This window comes from Pocillopora damicornis, chromosome 12 (assembly GCF_964200805.1).
Source record: "Pocillopora damicornis chromosome 12, jaPocDami1.2, whole genome shotgun sequence".
Lineage (NCBI taxonomy): Eukaryota > Metazoa > Cnidaria > Anthozoa > Scleractinia > Pocilloporidae > Pocillopora > Pocillopora damicornis.
This window is the reverse complement of record NC_142681.1, coordinates 13400492-13419471: the sequence shown is the minus strand read 5'-3', so window position 1 is coordinate 13419471 and position 18980 is coordinate 13400492. Positions and strand designations below refer to the sequence as shown.

The window sequence follows — 18980 nt, the reverse complement described above, 5'->3', positions numbered from 1 at the left end:
GAGAATTTTGTCGCCTGTTGTTGGGAATACTGATTACACTGTCAAAAATTCCTGCGAATTTGCGGATTTCATAAAAGATAAAACTCTTAACGCTTGTGAAGAATTAGTATCTTTCGACGTTGTTTCGCTATTCACTAAAATCCAAATGGGCAAATGGCTATACAAAAACTTTTCTCCATAACTGCCAAAAACCAGTTACAAATAGTAACGCTCTTGATGAAAGGGAACCAGCGACTGGTTTTGCTGTTATTCCTTACATACAGGGTGTTAAGAATCAACTTATTCTACAACAGATGATCTCTTTATTCTAAGACATGATTACTACCATATTTCAGAGATCTAACTCATAGCCAATTGGCAGAGATTTTTCTGCATTTAAGAGTCGACAAGCTTCGCGCAGGGTGTATAGCACAAGAGGAAAGTGACCAGTTAAAAATTGAAGTATTGACATGCCCGCATGACACTCCCGCCATCTGCAAGCGATTTTAAACTTCTGTCTCCAAAGATCAGTTCTGGCCAGGATATACTTTAATGTTTTTTTGGCGATGTGACTTTGAATGTGACATTTCCACATCAGCGTGTTCTTGAGCTTTTGTAAAGCCGGAAGTGATCCTTCTCTACTGGAGCAGATAACTTCAGACACGTATTTCTCCAGAAGTTCGTCAGGTATACTCTTTCCCCTCTTTTAGTCGTATTTTTACGCTCTGTACGATTTTTTTAAATGTGAAGTGCTTCGGACCTATTTTTAGGATGCGCAACGCTTCTCCTTTTGCGAATCCTATCTTAACGCCACTTAAAAAGTGTTTACGTGCCGGCACGACTCCTGCTAGGCGTTGAGTGAGTATAAACGAATCTCTCCGCAGTTATCCGTATATTGACAAAAACAGAGGCGTGGTTGACAAGGATCCCTTCAGATGCTACATCAAATTATTCTTGAAATATGGAAGGTATTCTTAATAACTAAACCTTACAAAAGGCTTGAAAACACAAAAATTAAACCAGATTTTAGTGGTTTGTTTAATACTTAAACTACTGTCTTAACTTTACTGAATTCGTTTTACTCAAAAGCCTTACGTAAGTCAACATTGTTTCGTGTCTAACATAATTTTTGCGTGAAAAACAAAAAATTGTTGAGTACATAATCATTACTGCCTCCTGAGAATATTAGAAAAGAAAGCAGCAAAAATTGGAATAAAACTCCCCTAACCTGGGATAGCTCTTTTTTTTTTAAAGTCGATGAAATACTGGAAGAGTATTTTCTCTACTTATTTCTATTTAATTTATCCATCTAAAAGTCTTTTAACTCTGTTCCCTTCGAGTACTTGTCATTATTTACTCTATCGGGGTCTTTTTTCCTGCAAGAAAAAATTTGAAATAACCCAATTTATTATTACCTCAATTAATATTTTGGATATAAAGCAAACACAATTACACCAAGCACGATATATAAAAATAATTGGCTATTACTTGTGTCTCATTGGTAGAGAGGCATCTGTGAGATTCTATATTTTACACCAGAGAGCGGAGATAGTAACTCTTGAAAAAGGAAAAAAAAGGGTACGTAAATATATATATATATATATATATATATAATTTGCACAATGGAGAATGTGCTTCCGTTTTCAACGCTTTATTCAAGACCCGACGCGTTTCGGCATTTGCCTTCCTCAGGGGCCTTAACATGCAATTGTTACAGAGTCGTAATTGGTTAATTGTGTGACGTAGTACAGTGCATGTTGCTTAATTAAATGCTGAGTAAAATCTCTCGTAAACAATTAGTGTTTCTAATTGGTTAACAGTTTTAAAACCTTTATAACGTATGTTATAAACAATTTATGTACCTAAAACTTTATAAAGGTTTTCGCGTAAAAGCTTTATCCAGTTCTTTTGTTTAGTCCATATGGCTGAAAGGAGTTTAATGTTCTTTGCCAAAAAATCTCTCTTTCTCTAAGAACTTCTTTCTTTTTGTCAGTCTCTAAATGATCTTTTCGGATTTGCTCTATAATGGTTATGGTAACATTATTGTTAAAGTCGTGAGTTCGTTTGTTATGTAAAAAGTGTTCCGTGAGTTCGCAGCTACTCACTCCCTTTTTAATATGGTTTCTGTGATTGTTTAACCGTAGGTTAAATGCAGTTTCGCTTTTGCCAATGTATTGAAGTTTGCAAATGTTGCACTCGATTATGTAAATGATCCATGACGATTGGCAGTCCACTGTATGAAATATGGTATAGGTCTATATGGTATAGGTCTAATATATATATATATATATATATATATATATATATTTATATATATATTTATATTTATATTTATGTACACATATATATGTGTGTACATAAATATAAATATAACTATAAATATGTATATATATAAATGTATATAGATATATATATATAGATATAGATATATAGATAGATATTAAACTAGCCTTGGTGTTCAAGGTAACAACGACCAGTAAGTCATAACCATCCTCACATCTAATTTAACTTTAATTTATGAAATACCTGTTCTCACGGAGTCTTGCCGCTGGTTGTCAAACTCGAGTCTCACATCATCTCCAATCAGCGTAAACGAAGCCCACTCAGAGATTTTGTTCAAGGGGTTTTTTCTCATCCCCTTCATGGCCTGATGAAGGGATTCACTGGTACTTCCACCTTCAATGAGGTGTTCGTAGAACCGACTCATCAGCTGCTCTGTTGCTGAGTCTGGAATGGCCCACAGCGCAACCAACACCGAGCGAGCACCGGATCCTAAAAACGCACGGGCAATTCATATAACTCCCTCGGCTCTTATCTCTCCACTTCCACTGTGACAGCAGCTAAGTACCACCAGTTTAGCTCTGACTTTCACTCGTGAGACATCCGCCACCGTCAACATGTAAGCTTCCTTCGGTGGGATAGCAGTTTGACTGTTGGGACAGGGATTGGGGGAGAGTGCAATTTCCCCTCTTTCTGCGTTACCATGGGCAGCAAAATGTATCAAGCTCACTGAACTTATCCGCTGAAGTACCGCCTGCTTCGTTGCTTTCTCTTCAACTAGAGGCGGAACACCCACCAGTCGTCCGACCATCTCCGCTTCCTTTCTTGCACCTGGCAATGATTGCAGCCAATTAACCTTGGGATTGCCTATTACCAAGGCACCAGTGTTGCTGTGATAGTCCTCTGGACTATCTTGAATGTTCTTGAGTGTTGTCAACGAAGGAATGATACGGATCTTATGAGTCTCTGACAAGTATTCGGCTCCCTCCTTTTCACTCAGGGCAGCAAAGGGAACTTTGTACAACCTGCGGTCAGGAACAATAATGACTTCAGGCTCATCAAGCAAATCATAAACGGGGGCAATGAACATTTTGTAACACAAGTATAGACTTGAAATCACTTTCTCGTCCTCATCCTCGTCCTCGTCCTCCTCCATGAGTCGCAATCTTGCTGAGCTCCTTTGCGCGGGGGAGAGAGGTTGCAATTTAATCGTATTTAAAGACCGATCTTCACAATCTTTAGTGGGCAAAATACCAAGACTCCGGAAATTATAATCCAAAAATTGACTCAAAGACAAATCTTTGGGTAACCCAGCCTGAACTAGATTCTCTTCTGGTGATACTCTTCTATAGTGAAGGACTCCACTTGTTTTCAAGATCCACAAATGCAGACGATTCTGAAAATAAGAAATGTACAGACAAGTACAGTTTCTTTTCTTTCTTAAAATGTCCTCAATGCCAAACCAAGATTGTCGATTAGCAGAGATGTGCGTTTCAACCGAGTACTTCTCTGCCATTAAGTCTGATAGGCCTCTAGCTTGACCTAACTCCTCAACATAAAGAGCATCCCGAGCATTTTCGGTGTCACAAAGCAAAGTACAAAGCAGCTTGTAGGGGAATGTTCCAGTGTCCTCCAGAAATGATGTTTTGAACTGATCATTGGCGCCCAAGAAATATCTCAGCTCCTCATACTTTTCAATGCACAGGTGAAGACACGAGAGGGAGTCTTTGATTTTATCTTGATATAAATACAACACGGCGTAGCCTCGGAGGATTTCAAACTCGTTTCTTCCATCTCCAATATCTCTGGATATGAATAAAGCTTTCTCCAAGCATACTTCCGAAGCTTCAAAATCACCAACAGTTCTAAACAAAATTCCAAGGTTTCCGTAGTCAGTTGCCTCCCCTTCTCTGAGGCCAATTTCAGTTCTGATGACAAGCGCTTTTTGGAGATACTCTTCAGCCTTGTCGTATTGGCCAAGCCACATAAACACAGTACCTAGGTTTCCATAACATAATGCTTCCCCTCTTCTGTCGCCAATTTCAGTTGTGATGACAAGCGCTTTTTGGAGATACTCTTCAGCCTTGTCGTATTGGCCACGCAACCTAAACACAGTACCTAGGTTTCCGTAGTCACTTGCCTCCCCTTCTCTGTAGCCAATTTCAGTTCTGATGACAAGCGCTTTTTGGAGATACTCTTCAGCCTTGTCGTATTGGCCAAGCGACGTAAACACAGTACCTAGGTTTCCATAACATGATGCTTCCCCTCCTCTGTCGCCAATTTCAGTTGTGATGACAAGCGCTTTTTGGAGATACTCTTCAGCCTTGTCGTATTGGCCAAGCGACTTAAACACAGTACCTAGGTTTCCATAACATGATGCTTCCCCTTCTCTGTCGCCAATTTCAGTTCTGATGACAAGCGCTTTTTGGAGATACTCTTCAGCCTTGTCGTATTGGCCAAGCAACCTAAACACAGTACCTAGGTTTCCATAACATGATGCTTCCCCTTCTCTGTCGCCAATTTCAGTTGTGATGACAAGCGCTTTTTGGAGATACTCTTCAGCCTTGTCGTATTGGCCAAGCGACCTAAACAGAGTACCTAGGTTTCCATAACATGATGCTTCCCCTCCTCTGTCGCCAATTTCAGTTCTGATGACAAGCGCTTTTTGGAGATACTCTTCAGCCTTGTCGTATTGGCCAAGCGACCTAAACACAGTACCTAGGTTTCCATAACATGATGCTTCGCCTTGTCTATGGCCAATTTCAGTTGTGATGACAAGCGCTTTTTGGAGATACTCTTCAGCCTTGTCGTAATGGCCAAGCGACTTAAACACGGTACCTAGGTTTCCATAACATGATGCTTCCCCTCGTCTGTCGCCAATTTCAGTTCTGATGACAAGCGCTTTTCGGAGATACTCTTCAGCCTTGTCGTATTGGCCAAGCGACTTAAACACAGTACCCAGGTTTCCGTAGTCAGATGCCTCCCCTTCTCTGTCGCTAATTTCAGTTCTGATGACAAGCGCTTTTTGGAGATACTCTTCAGCCTTGTCGTATTGGCCAAGCGACTTAAACACAGTACCCAGGTTTCCATAACATGATGCTTCGCCTTGTCTGTGGCCAATTTCAGTTGTGATGACAAGCGCTTTTTGGAGATACTCTTCAGCCTTGTCGTATTGGCCAAGCGACGTAAACACAGTACCTAGGTTTCCGTAGTCACTTGCCTCCCCTCCTCTGTCGCCAATTTCAGTTGTGATGACAAGCGCTTTTTGGAGATACTCTTCAGCCTTGTCGTATTGGCCAACCGACGTAAACACAGTACCTAGGTTTCCATAACATCATGCTTCCCCTCCTCTGTCGCCAATTTCAGTTCTGATGACAAGCGCTTTTCGGAGATACTCTTCAGCCTTGTCGTATTGGCCAAGCGACTGAAACACAGTACCTAGGTTTCCATAACATGATGCTTCCCCTTCTCTGTCGCCAATTTCAGTTGTGATGACAAGCGCTTTTTGGAGATACTCTTCAGCCTTGTCGTATTGGCCAAGCGACTGAAACACAGTACCTAGGTTTCCATAACATGATGCTTCCCCTTCTCTGTCGCCAATTTCAGTTGTGATGACAAGCGCTTTTTGGAGATACTCTTCAGCCTTGTCGTATTGGCCAAGCGACGTAAACACAGTACCTAGGTTTCCGTAGTCAATTGCCTCCCCTTCTCTGTCGCCAATTTCAGTTGTGAGGACAAGCGCTTTTTGGAGATACTCTTCAGCCTTGTCGTATTGGCCAAGCGACCTAAACACAGTACCTAGCTTTCCATAGTCAGTTGCCTCCCCTTCTCTGTCGCCAATTTCAGTTGTGATGACAAGCGCTTTTTGGAGATACTCTTCAGCCTTGTCGTATTGGCCAAGCGACTTAAACAGAGTACCTAGGTTTCCGTAGTCAGTTGCTTCCCCTTCTCTGTCGCCAATTTCAGTTTTGATTACAAGCGCTGTTTGGAGATACTCTTCAGCCTTGTCGTATTGGCCAAGCGACGTAAACACAGTACCTAGGTTTCCATAACATGATGCTTCCCCTCGTCTGTCGCCAATGTTGGTTGTTATGGCAAGGGCCCTCTCAAAATATTCCTTTGCTTTTAGGCTTTTGCCAAGTTTATAAAGCATAATTCCATACCATCTGTATAAGTCAAACAGTTTCCTTCCGTATCTTTCCGCACTTATGTAGTCAGAGATATGACGATAAGCGCTGAAAAGAATGATATAGATGTCGCTGTAAAATTGTAGCAGTGCTGAGTCAAATTGGTCTTTGCTGTTTTGATCGGTGCCATTTAGCAAAATCAAACATTCGCTGCATATCTCAATGGCTTTCTGAATGCGATCTGAGTTGAGCAAGAACAGGGCAACAAATAAGGCGAGGCTCGTGAAAGGTGTCATGGCTTCTGCTGTTAGGTTTCCATTGCAACCCTCAACTGTTATTACAGGGAAACATTATTTTTAGTAACACAATACTAAATGGTCAATAATCTTGATTAATAACGAGTCACTTCAAACAGGAACACGCATGTTAAGTTACAAAAACGGGCTGGGTCGATTACACCCGGAAACTATTTGTAACAAGCTGAAAGTGTTAGAATTCACAATATCCACTTAAAAACAAAAACAAAAACAAAAAAGTGAGGAAGTCGGTTGGTCACCTTTCATTTTCCTCAAGTTGGGATTGTTGCAGAACATTACATGACTTTAAAGTCATTGGACAAAGATAAAAGAAACTGACAGACTTTATCTTAACTTTTGCAATGAGAACTTTCCACATGCATAGTTTCTATAAACAACGGGGTAAGTTTTTGAAGAAACTTTGGTGGGGTATTAAAAAACTATTTGGCTTTACCAACTGAGTTGACAATGTAAATTGGCCATGATAATGAATTTCAGCCGTCGTTTACCTCCGTTTGAAAAATGTCATTAACCAAGTTCACTGTGCATTTGTCATGGAAGAAGCAAGTCCCATACATGAAATTTCAATTCCAATATTGGAACTGACAGTCAGTGTTATCTGCGTAAGGCTCTCCAGAATTATTGGAGAAGAATTGGAAATGACAGCAGACCAAGTTTACTACTGAACTGACTCAGCTTCCGTGTTGAAGTACATCAACTTTGTTAACTCGCAGGTAAGCGAACCGTACAAACTAGACTTAACTCACTGGGTCTCTGTCGTAAATAGTAGCGGAGCTCGCAGAGCGTAGCCCCAAAATTATGCAAAATAGTAGTAAATTTGGATGTACGACCATTCGACCGTACAAGGTGCTTCTTTTAACATGCGTGGTCAGCTGCACCGCGGGCACGCCAACGCCACGGCTTTGTCCAGTAGTTCAGTGGTCAGTGCACTGGGCTGCGAGTTGGGCGACCCGGATTCTAGTCCTGGCCGGGGCAAGGCGTTGTGCCCTTGAGACGTGCGGGGGAAAAAAAAACACGAGCTCCGCTTTTAGGCTTGGCTAAATCTATATATTATACTTTGACCTAGGTTTTTTGGTTCCTTCATCTCGTCACGTGATGTAAAAGAAACATTTTGCCCTTAGGTTGAATCATATTCCTACCGATTTCTGTCTTTCATCTTTTTGTGAGTGAACGTTAAAAGCCAAAAATCTATTATGTACATCCTCGATGTTGGAGCAGTCTGAAGATTAGTGAAAAGTCTTACAAACTTCAAAGAGAACTTAAAGATTATCCGCAAATGGGCTTAAAGGAATGACAATGGAATTAATTTTAGTTTTAAAACAGTTACAATTGGAATATAATAAATCAACGTTAAGAAAGCTCATACAGGTTATAAACAAATAGATACCAAATGATAATCGCATAAAAAAAAATTACTAGGAGTTTTGGTTTTAATATTCAGTTTTTTCTACCTTTGTTCACATTTCACTCAGGTGATAGACAGTTGTGCCTGAGTTAAACTACATTCATATTTGAAAATCAAAAAGTTTCATTGTTACTAAGAATTTGTCACAGGATTTGTGATCGAACTAGAACTTCTGGTCTTTCTAATCGTATGAGGAAACTAAAAAAATTTCTCTTCCCAGTGCTTGTAAGACCTGCCTTCTGGAGATGATCTCCAAACAGAGCATTGGCTCGAGACCTTGCACCTGCCCGCTCTGTCGAGCAAGGATCGAAGGGGACAAGTTAAACGTTAACGTAACAGTTAGCGCTTTGATTGGAAGGATCCAGGTGCGTTGCACTAATGTCGGCTGCTCCTGGGTTGGAATGCATAGCGAGAAGGAAACGTACATGGACACTTGCCCCTTCATGGTTATTGACTGCCCCAATGGACCTCGTGGCTGCTTGGTTAAACCAGAGAGGTATGCGCTGAACCTGCACATAGCATCCTGCCCCTTTGAAAAAGTCCCTTGTTTTCATTGCCACATAGGAGTGGAGAGATCGACACTTGCTAGCCACGAGGACAACTGCCGAGAAATTCCACGGCCCTGCCCACTTCAGTGTGAAGAACAGTTACCAAGGTAAGTTTGTTTGACAGCCGAGGCACTCGATGCATTTCTAGTTAAGGTTACCCAAAACTAGACAGTAAGACACACTTACAAACGTAATTCGAGATCCGAAACTAACAGCAAATTTAAGTCGATGCATAAAGCGATAGAAAGTAATTGATAGAAACAGTTGAAACGGTTAAGCGATAGATCTGAATGGTTTACGGTCGAGTCGCCCGAAGTCATGTCGCCCGGAACCTGTGTCGTGTTGCCCGAAAAAAGTCGGCGGCCGTAGAATCAAATAATTTAAAAGATCAGATTTTCAGACTGTAATTAGGCAATTAAACGAGAAATCTTTTTTATTAAAGCGCCATTTGTTTCCGACAACACCATGAAGATTCTAAAAGCATTGTTCGTTTCTAACAACAAAATGAAGCGGTTTTTTTTTTCACTCGTTTCGTACCACAGACTTTCTGTAAAAGCTTGAGAAACTTTATCTTTGTTTATGACATTGCTATGAAGACTTCGACTGCACAGAAATCGATCGTTTGTTCAGAACTGAGATTTGTTTGAGTAACGATTCGGAAAGCGTTGTTCCTTTCTTACAACAAAAGGAAGCGTTGTTCGTTTCTATAGCAACAAAATGCAGCACACAGGCCTTTCGTTCTCTGTTGATTCGTACCCAGTGGGAATCGTTTCGTTCCCAACCCGCTAGTAGATTGGCACTCAGCTGTTCAGAAACGTCGCTTACTTTACTCAACCTAAGATTGCGAATTATTAAAGCGTTAAACCAGAGAGAACTATCGATCCCTGATAACCGTAGTTTTAAACTAGCGAGAAAAATCGTTAAGTAGTTCTAAAGTGAACTGAGTCCTAACACCGAAAGGGAAATGATACTATCAGACTACTATTGTTTAAAAAAAAACAGTCACAAGCTTAAACAATAGAATATTGTTAAAAAAAATCCACACTTACCTTACGCAAGGTAGTAAGTTATTTGTTACGAAGTTCGCAAATAGATACAGCAGAACTTTATTTGCATGTTACTCGCTTGACTTTTTGCTAAATCGTAGCACGCGATAATCGAAATTTATTTATTACGGTTTGGAGCAGCTTACGAAACGTCCATGTGCTTTATTTTTTGTTAGAGAAACGAAATACGCTTCCCTTTGTTGTTAGAAAGGAACAAAGCTTTTAGGTTCGCTTCTCAAACATATTTTAATTGACTATATGATAGATTTCTTTGTAGTCGAGGTCTTCTTTGTTTAGTCTGTAAGTTTTTTTTTCGGGTGACGATTGCATTATTTGACAACACAACTCAAGTTCCTGGTCATTTCTTTGTTTACTTCTCCTGGAATTTGATGAGTTATCAAATAAAAATCCGCGCGATGATGATTTTATTGTGGTGCATCGCTTGTCTGCTTTACAATGTATGAACACTAGGAAAAGGATTACTACCCAATCTTGTAACTGTAATGGCTTGATATTTAGTTGAGCAGACTGTTTGTTCAAAGTCTTTATTGATGCATTTAACTCATTTGTTCATGTTTACAGATCGCACATCCACCTGCACCTTGGCGATTGTCCACAACGTGTGGTAAAATGTACAGTAAAGGGGTGCCACAATTTTTACGCGCTTGAAGAGGAGGCGGAACACGATAAACAGTACCAAGAAAGTCACCAGGTGCTGCTGAAGCAAGAGGTGGAGAGGCTAAGAGGAATAATATTTGATCAAGTGGGTGACGTTCGTCTGAGTTTACCTTGATATAGTGTAACAGTTATAGTTTCAGTTTATTCTTCTGTATCATGGCTGCCGCTCTTTTTTCCTCAATGGTCTACATGGCAGAATTCTAAATTTTTAAGAAGATCTTGTTGTTTCTGTTGCTGCAGCAAACGAAGAGTGTTACGATTTACCTGGTGTGATAAACGTTGCCAATGGTTACGTTTCCGAATTCTGTCAATTGTAAAGCTTGCGAAAGGCAGTATAGTCAGTGCAGTTGTCAATTTCACTGCTTAGTTGCAGTGGCTTGCGCGCTATTGCTTACAGAGGCGGAGTTTTGCATATATTGATACACTCGCGGGAGTTTTAAAAATCGGTCAACCGTGCTTCTCGACGTAAAATTTAGGGTGGCCAAAGGTTGCTTCAAAAAAATCGGTTTTGATGGTACTTCTAAGCCTCGTACGACAGAGAAAATTTTCACAAGCCCTCCTGAGAAATGGAAGTAACTTTTCCATATGCTGACTCTGAAGTTTCGCGAATACTTCATCGGATTTTTCAACCTGGAGATCAGCTTCCATACTCAAATGCATCTAAAATTTCTAATTTTCAAAGCGGTTTCGATAATGGTTATAGAAACCGCAGAAAACAAACTTTAGTATTAATTTGTTCATTGAAACCTCTTCTACAAAACCCATATGCCGGCAAATAGCTAAGGCAATTAGTTTTTTACCAAGAGTGAAAAACGCAGGCGCAAGTGGGCGATTTATAGCCATTTTCTCTATTTTTTCGCTCTCTTTTCTTGGAGGACGGTTCAAATTTACCGCAGATGGAATTAAAAGGTACCTGGGTGTGTCGCGGCTTCTGCGCGATGAGTACGCGGAGCGTTTTGAGGAGACATTTGACTGTATACTGACTTATACCTTGCTGACTTTTTTTAGGCTGATGAAACAGTACACAAAGTTTTAAAAATAAGAAAGAGTTTTCGTTGGGCCGTTAAAATGTCCGACCTGGCTGATGGCAAAGATGCCGCAAGTCCCTTCTTCAACGTAGAAAGAAGTACGTTGAGATTCATTTAGGCGAGAAATTCAACTCCTCAGAAGTTTATGTTGGAGCAGCTGGTCTCATCGATGCCACTCACGATCAGTTTAAGGTAGGGACAGGTTAATGTTGGTGAAGGCTTAGGCCACATTTGACGTAGGTAAAAAAATAGAACTCATCCATTTCCAAAAAAAACTCCGTTTCACGATCTAGATTCGATGTTGTCTGTTAGCGGTACTTTTCTCTCTTGTGATTGGCTATCGATAGCGGCTTTTCTTTTCTTTTTTTTTTTTTCATAATTGATAGCAAACTAAATGGCATTACGAGCCAGTTGCACTTTAGCTGTGGCAAGCTTAATAAGTTGAGGAATATTTCAAAAATTAATCAGAGCTGATTCAACAGTTCCTTACTTTATTTTTTTTTTTCAGAATTGCATTACTTAAAGATGAGGGGGTGCAGAAAGTGGTTGAAACACCCCGTCCAACGCTTGTAGACGAAGGGGGTGTTGTCAGTATGGACGTCGACTTCGGACAGTACCCGAATGACCAGGATTTGGAATTTAAAATAACAGTAGGCATCTACGGCCACGTATAGCTCACTTCAGGTTTTTATGGTTTCAGCTTCATAGAAGCTAAACCGTATTGTCAGCGTGTTGTAAGTAAGTGAGTGAGTACGTAATTCGGAAAGTCGAAGTAATGCCGATGGAACGCGGACTCCTTAGTCGATGGTTTATTGACATGTCCGAAGTATGTTTGCGTAATTCGGAAAGCCGAAGTAATGCCGATGGGACGCCGACTCCTTAGTCGATGGTTTATTGACATGTCCGAAGTATGTTTGTGACAAGCGTTTAATAATGGTCCTGAGAACGAGGTTGAGATTTCACAGTCGGTATTTCTTCGCATATCACATGAGCACATGGTGAACGTCGAAGCAACGTTTTCCGATCTGTTTCTGGGCGGCGGTGGATTCTGAGGTAAGTTGTCATATATTAGTACGATGGCCCACAAGGGACTCGCTGCAAAGAAAAAGAAACGCTGCAAACAAAAAAGTGAACGCTGCAAACAAAAAAGTGAATGCTGCAAACAAAAAAGTGATCGCTGCAAATAAAAAAAAGTGATGCTGCAAATAAAAAAGTGAATGCTGCAAACAAAAAAGTGAACGCTGCAAACAAAAAAGTGAACGCTGCAAACAAAAAAGTGAACGCTGCAAACAAAAAAGTGAACGCTGCAAACAAAAAAGTGAACGCTGCAAACAAAAAAGTGAACGCTGCAAACAAAAAAGTGAACGCTGCAAACAAAAAATTTAAAAAAGGTTGCGTGCGCACTTTCACGGACCCCGCGATTCCATTGGTCAGCAAGACATTTCCCAATTCCCGCGCATTTTCTCCTTTACTCCTTTCGCCAATTCATGCCAGAAGAAGAAGGCATGTTTTGCGCGGGTTGTGGTGCCAGATTTATCGCTGATGCGAGATTTTGCGAAGTTTGCGGGTTAACGAAAGGTGTGAAAGATGAAGATAACACTATACTTACGTTTGACGAGTACAGAGATAAAAAAAGGAAAGAACGAAGTTCGAGGTTTGTTAGTAAATCTGTGAAGAAAGTGAAAAAGGAAAACAGCGAGAATAAGTCACTATACAAATAGGTCTTATCAGGTTAAAAGACGGACAATTGAAAGCGATTAGAGGGTCGTCATTGCCGCTTAAAGTCTTTCCATCAATTGGTGCGGAGGAACTTCTCAGGAAAGGAGCCGAAAAGATGGTGAAGTTCAACAGCGACTTAAGCTTATATGGTGCCAGTAGTTTTACGTTGTTGTATCCTGACAGAACCGAAGTGAAGTGCCTTCCAGGGGGAACGGAACCGTTTACACTACAACGATACAAGGAGGAATTAGGGAAGCCTTACGGCCGAATTACCTTATACCTCTGCAAAACAACAGCTATCATGGATGCTTTGTTTTTGAAATCGTATTACAGTGATGAAAGTGATGTCAGTTTGCCAACTTACGAAGAGGTATGAAGATTTTAATTACTACCATAGATTACAGTGTTATTTTTCGTAACGAAAAAGCCCTACGTGGAAATAAATTGATCTAAATCTTGATTGATATACATACTGTAGTTCAAATTTTCCTTGGTTTGACGTATTTCAGATTGGTTTGATTTTTATTTTTCTTTGATTCAGATTATGGTAATATGCTTATTAGCTCATTCAAGAATCAATTCCCTTTCATTCTTCTCAGTGAGTGAGGGGTTAAAGATTCGTTTGATTTGACTGTAGTGATGATGATTAATGATTCAGTTTTCATATTCACATTACAGTTGACGAAAATGGCACAAGGAACTGAAAGTGAAGGAGATATAGGCTGTAGGCTGAACCATACTGTCACAAATACATCCACATTCCTCACAGCAACAGGGAACACAATTACTACCCCCTCAGTGGCAAGGAACACTGCAGTTACAACCCACACAGCAACAAGGAACACAGTTACAACCCATACAGCTACAAGTAGCACACTCATAACCCAGACAGCTGCAAGCAACATATCCACAGCCCAGACAGCTGCAAACTCAGATACATTAACTCAAGGGGTTCACTCAGCAGTCACAGGTCAGTGAAAATCTGCTTTTGTAAGTTTTCTCTGAATTGTGTACCCATGTGATATTCTTATTAATTTAAAAAGTCATATTAAATGCAATAAAAGCTTGTGCATGTTCAGTCAAGAAATACAGAGACACCTCTATAGAATGGTAGACAACATGATACAAGAAGAACATTGCTAAAATCAGTTTCTAAATGTACATTATGTAGCAGTTATTTATTCATAAATTGATTGATTTTTTGATAGGTGCAGATGCTGTAGATGTTGAAGCTCTTTTAACAGAGGGTCCTGTTCAAAAGATAATTCTGTATAGGGCTTTACTTAAGGATAATTTGATCGAAACCTTTAAGGATCCTACAATACTTCATGTTAATCTAGATGTGACCTTTATTGGCAGCAATGGTAGGGAGGAAGAGGGAAAAGGGGCTGGTGTTTTACGTGATGCATTATCCACTTTCTGGAATCAATTCTTTAACTCACTTACAGTAGGAGCTCAAGAAAAAGTGCCTGCTATCAGACATGATTATCAAAGAGCTGAATGGCAAGCAATTGCCAGAATTCTAATGTATGGGTACATAAAGGAGAGATATTTTCCTCTTCCATTGTCACGAGCTTTTGTTGCATTATGCCTTTTTGGTGAAGAGAACATAACAAGTGATTTTTTGCTTTCTTCCTTCCATCTATACATTTCAGAAGATGAAAGGGAGACTCTTGAGAAATGTCTTAAGGAAAGTTTTGATGATGATAATGATGACGTGTTTGATTTTCTCTCTAATTACAAGTGTTATCGAACTCCCACAAAAGAAAACATATTGCAGATTGTTTCTGAACTTGCTCACCAGGAAATCATTCAGAAGCCTCGATATGTCACAAATTGCTGGGCACCTATTTTGAAACCTTTGATTGCTTTCCCAGATTTCCAATCTCTTGTAACTCTAGAGAATCTTTATGACATTAAGAGGCCTACTGCCAAAAAGATTGTGAAATTAATCAAATCAGAGCCAGTAACTGACCAAGAACGACAGTGCCTGGACCATTTAAAAAAATATATCCGTTCATTACAGGGAAGTTCGTTGTCAGTGTTCCTGCAGTTTATTACTGGAAGTGATATCATAAGCTGTGATAGCATTGAGGTGACATTTTCGGCTCTTGAGGGCACCTCTCGTAGACCTGTAGCACATACATGTGGACCACTACTAGAAATCCCATCATCATACCAGTCATACAATGAGCTGTCAGAAGAATTCAGTGAATTACTGCAAAACAAAGAGGCATGGCATTTCAATATTGTTTAATGACATTGTGCAGTGGTCAAATTTTTGAGTGTTTTTAACCCTTTAACTTCCATTAGTGATCAAGACAGAATTTATCTTTACAGTATCAATACAATGTCAACCAGATAAGTGTTGAGAATAAAGAAAAATATCAATTTGGGGATAATAAGTTGATCCAATACTAACTTCTCTGAACTAGCATTATAAGAATTGTATAGTTGACATTTAGGAGAATTACAAATTTGATCTGTGAGTTAAAGGGTTAAAAGGTTTGAAATTTTGTATGTTGAGTTAGACTTTACCTTAAATGGCTCTTAGAACTAAAGAATTTTAAAATAATGTACAATGTTGACTACATATAAAAATATATCAAGGAAGACAATTTTTTGTTAAAATTCTTGTCAATTTGTTAAAACAATATTACTCACACATTTTTGATCAATTTGAGTTTAGTTATCTTGGTGGTGTTGTTGTTTTGTAATAAGGTCAATCAGAAAAATAGGTGATTGGGTGTGGACAGAAAAACAGCAAAGGGTTTCCCATTCTTTGTCATGTGAAGACAGTGTTATAAAAATTGGTAGAAAAACCAGTGACAATAATTGTCACTGGAATTATTCATGTTTATATTTCAGCCATTCTGGGACATGTTGATTTCTGTCAAGGAAGCCTTTCCACTGTCCATATCTCAATAATCCCTTGGAATGCAAACTGACTGCTGTCCTTTCCCACTGTTTGTGGCTTTAGAAAATGTGATCTATAGAACAATATTGATAACCACAAATTTCAAGTAATGTTTATTTATTCATATGTGCAGATCAAAGCTTTTACATGCCAAAATGTTACACCTTGGTAGTATTGATTGTTAATACTGTAATAAAATTATCAAATTGAATGTAATTTTCAGACTTTGGATGGTGGCCTTAACATGCATGCTAACTGTTGTGTTGATGAAACATTAAAAAAGTTATGACAATTTTACAACGTCATCTTTAGTTATTTGATTCAATAGACTGATAAGTGACAAGCCTTTGAATATCACATTCAATTCACACAGGAATTGCTTCGCTGTAGAAGAAATGTCCCAAGTCATTAATTTTTTTTTCAGTTAATCATTCTGCAATTCTGTTATGTGTTGATATAATCTTATGGCCTCTCTTGGTGTACTAGGGTAAACCCAGCCTTTAGTTTCCAAAATATATTCAAAGTATTCAAGGTAGATATTGTCTTCCCTCTCACTCTGGCAATGCACATCCATATCCTCCACTAGTTGTTCTGGCACAGAAACTAGACATTCTTCATGTCTATGATATTCTGGTAGGAAGTACATAACATCTGGTACCCCATGAACAGAACTATACGGAGACTTGGAAATCTTGTGACTATTCCAATGATCTTTCACTTTGTCCAAGTCATCCTGAAGAAGCTTTGAAAAACAGAACCACAAGCACTCCATATGAAGAGTGTTTCCCACACAAAGCAATCCATAATCAACCATGTCCTTGAAAAGGCTTATCCACCAGTTTGATCTATTTCGCCTGAAAAAGGACCACCACCCTTCAATTCGTTGATTTGCAGGTGATGAGCAGTACCTATGAGACTTCACACCGGCCAGTTCATCTTGATCATTGGTACGAAACATGCACTGAATAGAAGCTGCAATACCGTTTTCTGAGCCACAATCAGTCACCAGGAGCAAAGGGCAACCACCTAGTTCCTTTACTTGTTTTAAGTAGAAGGCTGCAACTACTTTAGGGTCATTGTTAGACCGGGTTACTTCTAACCATAAAATTCTTCTACTGAAGCCATCCACTGCACCATGAATAGGGAAACCATAAGGTTTTAGTTTGTCATATCCTAAAAAAGATAAAATTTGTAAATTAGAAATCTAAGTAAATAAGTCGTCTAACCAACTAATCTTGAAGTGGAAAGGGCATGAGGCTAGATGCAAGATTTTACATTCCTACATGTACATTTACAATACACCACTATGATTTACGAAGTAAAAAACAAATACCGTCTAAATGCCACGATGCATTGGCTCCTTTTGAGCTGAACGTTCTTCTCTTTAACCTTCGAGATCTCCTCTCCTCTACCCCATCAGGATCAATTTCCTTCATTATTTTTGCGACCAAATTACGTGGAACATGAACATGGTGCCGCAATCGCAGGGCGTGCCAAATACTTCTGTAACCTGATAAACTTCCGGGGCCTTCCATTTCTTCACGAATGACATTTCTTATCTCTGAATCGTCCATTATCTTTGCATTGCCCTTCCTTTTTAACCCGAGACATCTCAGACGTCTCTTCAGTGTTCGCACACACATTTGAAGTCCTTCTCGTTTCTTGAGAAGACCCACAATAGCGTCATAAGGATAGCCACGATGAAAATAGCGCTTTATCACTTCGTTTACATCTTTTTCTGTCACACAATTATCGCAGATACTCTCTTGAGCATCCCCAATGCCACAATGGCTACAAAACATTACGAATACTCTTTGATTAGTTTTTCAACGAGAACGGACGTTTGAAAAATGGAGGGAAATACTTGTAGGCTCTGGAGACGAGCAAAACTCTATCCAGTCCCTCGGGCATAATGCGCACGCATGATCTGTTCTTTTTTGTTTGCAGCGATCACTTTTTTGTTTGCAGCGTTCACTTTTTTGTTTGCAGCGTTCACTTTTTTGTTTGCAGCGTTCACTTTTTTGTTTGCAGCGTTCACTTTTTTGTTTGCAGCGTTTCTTTTTCTTTGCAGCGAGTCCCTTGTGGGCCATCGTATATTAGCGATGGTTTTGTACTATTTAACTCTAGGAACAAGACAGAGCTCTCGAACATTGTTTCCGTTGTTTGCTGCTAAAACTTCGTCTAGGATTTTTGACGGTTTCTGCAAGTTTTCAAACAAAGTAGCGATTCCTGAACAAAGTGTTTGTTTGGCAATCGTGATGGGAGACTGATCGTGTAGCCCAACAGCAGCTTCTGTTGCTCCGTGTATGGCATTTCGTTGTGAGTCTAATTTCTCAAGATGAAAATAATTCCCTTTTGGGAACAAACAATGTCCATTTGGACACAAATAACTCCCTTATGGGAAGTAAACATGTCTTTCGAGACACAAGCAATTCCCTCTTGGGAACTAATAACTTCCTTGTGGAAAGAAAAATCGCCTTTCGGGGCGCAGCATCTGATCATTCACAAGCTAAACAAACGTCTTTGCTTCAGCAATTCGAATTGTTTTGTAAACAGGGGTTCGAGAGAACTGTCTCTGATTCTGACTATGAAAATACAGTTAAGATTATTGGTTGTGATTCACACGATAAGCGAAATTCATCTTTTAGTGAAGTGAGTGTAACTGATGGGCCAGCCAAGGTAAACCTCTTCAGGAAACCTGATTTACGTCGACAATATAGACAATATAGAAATTTTCGACAGCCTTTACGAATGATGGGTCGCAGATCCAGAGATAGAGAGCCATCTAGGATTTCACTGACAAAACTTTTGCGTTTAATGAAATGCAGAAAACTAATGAAAAAGCACAAAAAATTGTTCACGAAGTCATTTCCTGTCTCTTCTGTTTTGCACAACATTGCTTCAAATTATAAGCAGTGGAACATGAGGTATATTCA

The 18980-nt window shown here is 39.6% G+C and overlaps 4 protein-coding genes and 1 pseudogene across 6 annotated transcripts in view; 3 read left to right on the top strand and 2 right to left on the bottom strand.

The window, feature by feature from the left end:
- Positions 1 to 1001: 1001 nt before the first annotated feature.
- On the bottom strand, positions 1002 to 6711 carry LOC149036586 (tetratricopeptide repeat protein 28-like). Its single transcript, XM_089189372.1, has 2 exons — positions 2506 to 6711; positions 1002 to 1355 (listed from the first exon to the last, which is right to left on the bottom strand). Exon 1 carries the CDS (start codon positions 4244 to 4246, stop codon positions 2771 to 2773), a length of 1476 nt encoding a protein of 491 aa, XP_089045498.1. The 5' UTR covers positions 4247 to 6711; the 3' UTR covers positions 1002 to 1355; positions 2506 to 2770.
- A 1620-nt stretch (positions 6712 to 8331) lies between these two features.
- LOC149036585 (TNF receptor-associated factor 6-like) lies at positions 8332 to 12101 on the top strand. 2 transcript variants are annotated; one of them, XM_089189409.1, is made up of 4 exons: positions 8332 to 8763; positions 10285 to 10465; positions 11389 to 11600; positions 11917 to 12101. In XM_089189409.1, the coding sequence occupies exons 1-3, from the start codon at positions 8354 to 8356 to the stop codon at positions 11524 to 11526; spliced, it is 729 nt and encodes a 242-aa protein (XP_089045535.1). In that variant the 5' UTR covers positions 8332 to 8353; the 3' UTR covers positions 11527 to 11600; positions 11917 to 12101. The 2 variants fall into 2 exon arrangements, with proteins under 2 accessions (XP_089045535.1, XP_089045536.1); XM_089189410.1 differs by lacking the exon at positions 11917 to 12101 and having other exon boundaries at positions 8340 to 8763; positions 11389 to 11527.
- Positions 12102 to 12392: 291 nt separating this feature from the next.
- LOC149036580 (uncharacterized) overlaps positions 12393 to 18980 on the top strand; it is a 15584-nt gene continuing 8996 nt past the window's right edge. Inside the window, exon 1 of the mRNA XM_089189388.1 lies at positions 12393 to 12461. The gene's annotated coding sequence lies outside the window, so the exon portion shown is untranslated. The remainder of the gene's footprint in view (positions 12462 to 18980) is intronic.
- LOC149036584 (uncharacterized) lies at positions 12608 to 16344 on the top strand (annotated as a pseudogene). Its single transcript, XR_016181621.1, has 3 exons — positions 12608 to 13497; positions 13806 to 14097; positions 14336 to 16344. The product of XR_016181621.1 is annotated as an uncharacterized LOC149036584 (transcript).
- On the bottom strand, positions 16145 to 18141 carry LOC149036583 (uncharacterized). The gene is made up of 2 exons (XM_089189386.1): positions 17378 to 18141; positions 16145 to 17217 (listed from the first exon to the last, which is right to left on the bottom strand). The coding sequence occupies exons 1-2, from the start codon at positions 17844 to 17846 to the stop codon at positions 16469 to 16471; spliced, it is 1218 nt and encodes a 405-aa protein (XP_089045512.1). The 5' UTR covers positions 17847 to 18141; the 3' UTR covers positions 16145 to 16468.

Bases quoted from the DNA above. Each gene is read 5' to 3' on its own strand.
- LOC149036586 (XM_089189372.1), bottom strand. From the start codon at position 4,246: ATGTGGCTTGGCCAATACGACAAGGCTGAAGAGTATCTCCAAAAAGCG.
- LOC149036583 (XM_089189386.1), bottom strand. From the start codon at position 17,846: ATGTTTTGTAGCCATTGTGGCATTGGGGATGCTCAAGAGAGTATCTGC. The intron at 17,218-17,377 runs GTATTTGTTTTT...TATCTTTTTTAG, and splicing joins TGCATCGTGGCATTTAGACG to GATATGACAAACTAAAACCT.
- LOC149036585 (XM_089189409.1), top strand. From the start codon at position 8,354: ATGATCTCCAAACAGAGCATTGGCTCGAGACCTTGCACCTGCCCGCTC. The intron at 8,764-10,284 runs GTAAGTTTGTTT...TCATGTTTACAG, and splicing joins TGTGAAGAACAGTTACCAAG to ATCGCACATCCACCTGCACC. The intron at 10,466-11,388 runs GTGGGTGACGTT...GACTTTTTTTAG, and splicing joins GAGGAATAATATTTGATCAA to GCTGATGAAACAGTACACAA.